This window comes from Mytilus galloprovincialis, chromosome 11 (genome assembly GCF_965363235.1).
Source record: "Mytilus galloprovincialis chromosome 11, xbMytGall1.hap1.1, whole genome shotgun sequence".
NCBI classification, from domain to species: Eukaryota; Metazoa; Mollusca; class Bivalvia; order Mytilida; family Mytilidae; genus Mytilus; species Mytilus galloprovincialis.
Genome location: NC_134848.1, coordinates 19,944,940 through 19,951,342, shown reverse-complemented (window position 1 = coordinate 19,951,342; position 6,403 = coordinate 19,944,940). Strand labels below are relative to the sequence as shown.

The 6,403-nt window shown below is 31.7% G+C and overlaps 1 protein-coding gene across 1 annotated transcript in view; it reads right to left on the bottom strand.

The window, feature by feature from the left end:
• Window positions 1-5,434: 5,434 nt before the first annotated feature.
• Window positions 5,435-6,403, bottom strand: part of LOC143051829 (protein PIF-like) — a 29,781-nt gene continuing 28,812 nt past the window's right edge. The window contains exon 15 of the mRNA XM_076224803.1: window positions 5,435-5,873. Within this exon, the coding sequence (XP_076080918.1) occupies window positions 5,820-5,873 (54 nt within the window). The 3' untranslated portion in view covers window positions 5,435-5,819. The remainder of the gene's footprint in view (window positions 5,874-6,403) is intronic.

Genomic DNA, 6,403 nt, shown 5'->3' with positions numbered 1-6,403 from the left:
GGAGTTCAATCGTACGGTTTCATAATCAATTATCACGTGCAGTTAACGTTAACATTATTATTAAACTTTTGATTAGTATAAAAGTAGACTCTGAAAAGAATTGAAATTGTGTTAGCAAGAAGATGCATATATTTATTTGATTACGTGCGCTTAAACTAGTTAACACTAAATTTTGCGACAAAAAAGGAGATTTGAGCTTTCTAACTATTGATCGTACGACGTCTATGTATATGACAACTGATCCTTTATACGGTACTACGTGTAGATTCTAAAATTTAAAGAGGGTTAGTGCTCACAAGGATTCGATTGAAAAATGGATTCAATTGAATTGGAATTTTGGATCCTCAATGCTCTCCAACTTTGTACTTGTTTGGTTTTGTAATTATTTTGTTATGAGCGCCACTGGTGAGTCTTAGGTAGACGAAACGCGCGTCTGTCGTACTAAATTATAATCCTGGTACCTTTGATAACTATTGAATCTAATGTTAAAGTCAAATCTTCCATTTGAAAGTGATATAGACGCAACTATAATTTCCCCGTCAGTTATTGATCATCTGTGTATCGTATATACTCCAACTTTCATAAGCACTATCTTTTCTTCGATTACGAGGCCACCAAGCTGTTGCTTGATATGAGAAATATTCCTTTTGTCAATATTGTTAAGGCCAGAAAGCACCTTTAAATTGTAGCCGACAAAAGACACAAAATCAATAATAAAATTGATCAATATTTATTATACAATAGTTTAGAAGAAGTATTACACAAATATTACTGTCAACTTAACTGTCAAAATATGAGTCCAATCTTTTATCTTTATCTGTATCCGGAAATCTTCTCGGAATCCAATCTGAATATTACGTCCACTACTAAGGTCACAATCTAGTAGGATGTTGTTGTAGAATAAAGTGTCAATCCCAATGCTGTTAATACTAATGTCTATCGATGTCTTAGTCTAAAAGTTTAACTTTAGTGTCTGTATATATATATATAGTTGTGACGGACATTTCTAGAACACTGTGGAAACGGAATGTCCTAGTAAACTACAACGGAAGTTTCTGGGAAAATGTAGAAATTCAAATAACGTATCTTTTATTAAGATCATTCTGGAATCATTATGTCAGTCAAATGGAAAGTTCCAATTATTCCATCAGTATCTGTGATTGTTCCAGTGATTTCTAAAATCAAACAAAAGCTTTTATAAAACAATGAATAATAATTGTTAATTTAGCTCAAATCTAAGTGGATACTATGAAAAAAAGAATGTGTCCCCAGTACACGGATGCCCTATCCGCACTATCATTTTCTATGTTCAGAGGACTGTGAAAATGGGAAATAATCTCTCATTTGACATTCAAATTAGAAAGACCAAGCCATAGAGAATATGTGTCCTACGTTTTAAGTTGACTGGGCTTCAATTTCATCAAAAACTACCTCGACCAAAAAACTTTAACCAAAACTTTAACCGTAAGCGGAACAGACGAACGACCGGACGGACGAACAGACCAACGAACGGACAGACAAAGGCACAAACCAGAAAACATAGATGGGGCATAAACACTTGATTTTAGCAAAGCTGTGCCATTAGTGGAGCAGGATCTTTGTTCCTTATGACGACTGTGCAGATGGTATAAATCCCGTTTTGGATGGGTTCGTGTCACGCTTTGTACCGGTATTAGTTATTTCTGTTTTGAAATGTTGTTTAGCCTTAACTTTTGTCTTTTGACCGTTGTATTGCTTGTTTCACTTAGGATTTCTTTATTTAGGGCTTTTCTTATCCTCCGAAGTGATAGTTTTTACCGTCAATCAATTTTGAATACAATTAGTACAGAAAACATTTAATATTATATAAGCAAAACGCGTGTCTGGCGTACTAAATTATAATCCTGGAACCTTTGATAACTATTTACACCACTGGGTCGATGCCACTGCTGGTGGACGTTTCGTCCCAGAGGGTATCACCAGGCCAGTAGTCAACACTTCGGTGTTGACATGAATATCAATAATGTGGTCATTTATATAAAAGAGGGACGAAAGATACCAAAGGGACAGTCAAACTCATAAATCTAAAACAAACTGACAACGCCATGGCTAAAAATGAAAAAGACAAACAGAAAAACAATAGTACACATGACACAACATAGAAAACTAAAGAATAAACAACACGAACCCCATAGTTCCTGCTTACAAAACAATAGTACACATGACACAACATAGAAAACTAAAGAATAAACAACACGAACCCCATATTTCCTGCTTACAAAACTTTGAATTTTTCGAAAAACTAAGGATTTTCTTATCCTAGGCATAGATTACCTTAGCCGTATTTGGCACAACTTTTTTTGAATTTTGAATCCGAAATGCTCTTCAACTTTGTACTTCTTAGGCTTTATAAATATTTTGATATGAGCGTCACTGATGAGTCTTATGTAGACGAAACGCGCGTCTGGCGTACTAAATTATAATCCTGGTAACTTTGATAACTATAAATAGATAGATACGCATGTTGTTACTTTACACTTTATTGTGCTTTGTTTTGATTTTAAAAATATAAACATTTATAATACGCATACGATGTTGTCATTTTTAAATAACTTATGAAATAGACGTATTTATACTTGTTTTCACATTTGGCTGCCATAACAAGCTCAGTTTAAAACATTTGACGTAATAATTAAAAACTGATTATCACATGACGTCAGATGGTTATTTAGAAATAAAGATAGGGTCATACGAAGACAATTCAGCTTTTAATACCTACAAACGTCGACAGTTTTAAAGCCTTAGGACGTTTTTCTTAAATGTCTCTGTTTTGTAGTTATATAACATATATTGTATAAATTATGGTTATTATTTATGAATTACTACATGTATACACATTGGGTTTTTAAGACCGTCACCGGTCACGTGATCAATCTGATAGGAATATGTCTCTCTTTTTTTGTTTTCTTATGTTTGTCTGCTCTGATTCTGTGGTTCGCAGGAAAATGAAGATAATTAGCTCAGTAATGGTTTTATATATATATATATATATATATATATATATATATATATATATATATATATATATATATATATATATATATATATATGTTCTGGACCATATGAGTATTTGGACCATATAATAACATAACGTTTGATTAATAACGGGCCGGACCTTATGAATATTCAGACCTATAGGTATTTTTTTAGATAAATTATATCTTCTTTCACAGGACCACATTTGGTCTATACAACCAAATCGATACAAGTAACTAACTGAAATCCTTTATCTCTGACATGCTGTCTGAATTTTAGTGTAGCCATTGTCTTGCTGAAGCTAGAGTCAACTTAAAGCTTCATGGTTTAAGCGAATTTTTTTTATACATTTCTGAATACACAGATTTCCGTTGCACTTAGATACCACACGATTTCATAAAAAGCAAGACACGCACGCGTTTAAATACGAAAAGTTACCTCAACCTATGAAGTTACTCAGTCTGTTTTATTTTATCAAATTGATAAATACAATTACTGGCTTCATTGACAATTGAATTGCTAATTGGGGAATCGTTTTGATAACACAAAACAGAGAGAAGATGACAAAAATGAAGTACATCATAAACACAATGGAATATTTGAATCAAAATAGGTACATCATACAGCTTATGTAACATAAATGATATAACGTGTTTACATGTCATCATAGAAAATTACTGTTGCAAGACATCAGAAGGTTATTTAGAAAGAGATCTAGAACCATTCGGAGACATTTATATACGTCTATATTAAAGTCGGCTACTTGACGATAAATCATTGATAAATATGTTTCATTTTTGCTTTTTAAATATTAAATATAATATATTTAGATAATATTCATGAATTGTATATTCTGCCTTTTTATGACCAGTTACATTCATTATAATCAATCTAAATTGTAATAGGAATCGTTCCCCTTTTTGTTTTCTGCTGATGGCGTTTATCTTATTAACAAAATATGTGTTGAATTAGGAGGTAGACTTTTTCAACAATGTGTCGGCATCCATATGAGAACGAACTATGTCAACTTCTTTTTATTTTCATATGAGTTGGAAATTCCAGTTGATTTTATTTCACATTCAGATATATTGATGATGTTCGTCTCATTATCAATCCAAACTTTTTTGTTTGGATTCCATCACTTTATCCCCAAGACATAGAAATTAAAGAAACAACACAAAATTAAGGCTTCCTCCGCCTCATTTTTAGACATATACCTCGAATTGAACATAAGCGGTCATCTCAGTACCAGAATCTATGTCAATCAAGTTGATTTCAATTTTGACTCATCCTTTTTTCTTAAATAAAGTCCATTGGAAGATACATAGTTGATAAATATTGCGTATCAGATTCACAAATAATACACGATGTTTTTGAAGTAGAGATTTTAGACTGAGGTTGTTTGTCGTCTGAATCACATGCCTACGTATTCGTGTATTTGTAAATTACTACCTTTAAGTTTACTGTTTAGTCCATTTTTGGTAACATCCCTTTGGCGTGAGTCGGCACTTGTCTTTGTGTTATTGTGCTATTGTCAATGTTTGTATTCTTGTCTTTCAATTTTGCTTTTGTTTTTCTTTGTTGACATCGTTTTTGGGTTTTATAGTCATTACGTTTATATATAACACAATGTTGACTGCTTCACTCCTATTTTTGACAGTTTTACCTATTATGTCTGATTGCTTTGTTCGCACCTTGTTGTCAATAGAGTAGAATTATAAGTGTGAATAAAACAAGGTTTAATCAAAAAATTTTCAAGCTTGAAAATGCCTGTACCAAGTCAGGCATATAACAGTAGTTTTTCAATCGTTAGATATATTTCTGTTTTGAATTCCTTTGAGTTCGGTATTTTTTTGTTATTTTACTCTTTACAGTAGTGTTTGATAGTGTGTTTTTTTTCTGAGATAATTTGCTCGATAATAGCCTGATATGTATATATGTGATAAGGAAAAAAACCTTAACATCAACTTCTGTGTGGACGTGGAGAGAAGGACTGTAAGTCAAGGGAAATAGTAAAATCAGTAATACATTTGTATCTCTTTCATATAATTAAACGTATTTTTGAGTTGACATGAATTGAATGATGATTTTCTACCCCAACAAACGATTGTCTTAGCTTTATTGGCGAAACCTTTCGGCGTCTGATATAAAAAAAAAAAAAAAAAAAACATTGTAGTCCTGGTATATATGATGAGTTTATTGTCTTATTAATATACAAACTTTTCGAATACCAATTTAAAATCGGGAAACATTATGTTTGACATTTCTATCGATGAAGACCAGATTTTGCCTTCCAGATGCTTTTTGATGTTGATTTTGTTGTTTACCGTAAACACTGCTCATACAACAAACTACTCCATCAATACAAGGTTATCGATACAGACATCCCCCTTTTCTAAGAATAACTAAACCAACTACACAATTGTGAAATGGTTTTTTTAATAACTTATAATTGCATGTGATACGTTCCTATTATTCACGGATTTCATAAGTAATTTGATGACACAGGATTTCAGAAGTCGCAAATTTTAATTAACCAATTAAATCACTCAATCTGGATTTCTTTGACGAAAAGAAAACAAATGTGAAGATATTACTATAAAAGTAACTAATAAATTCATTAGCATGCAATATTCAAATTAACGTACATCATAAACTTATGCAATATTTAAATTAAATAATCATGAATAATACAACATTTACACAAATCGACTTTACAGTGTACGAAAAACGAAAAACTAAATTAAAGGGTTTATTATCATTTAAGCTGACGCCGAGCGGTATTATTTGTCCTAGAATACAAGCTACTTGCTCAGCAATGGTACAACACTGGCAGGTATACAACGGTACAGATGAAACTAAAAATATATAAATATAAATATTGTAAGTCCATTAATATTGTGTAACACTGTGGCTTCGGGAGAATTAGATACGAACAATTATTCAATAATGATGAGGGTCTATACTTATGAAAGATGTCGACTTAAAAGCTTTGAGCTTTGAAGTGCAGTTTTTAATAACTTTAATCAATTATTGAATGAATAAAATCAATAAAAGCTTTCTAACCTATATATAATACCGGTATATAATTGCTAACGAATAAGTTCCAATGCCTCATTTTTATGCAAATCTCAAATATGAAGTGTTTAACCAATTTGTATATTGTTAAATGTTAGGCAAAACTTGGTCATGTATTATGAGACTGTTTATGACGTCTATACATTAAATGCATTGAATGTGAACTGATAGATATGGTCTTGTGATACGTTTTTATTTCTTGTTCGTTATTGGACAAGCTTTTGTTAGGTTGTTTGTAATTGGACAAGCTTTTGTTAGGTTGTTTGTGATTAGACAAGCTTTTGTTAGGTTATTTGTAATTGGACAAGCT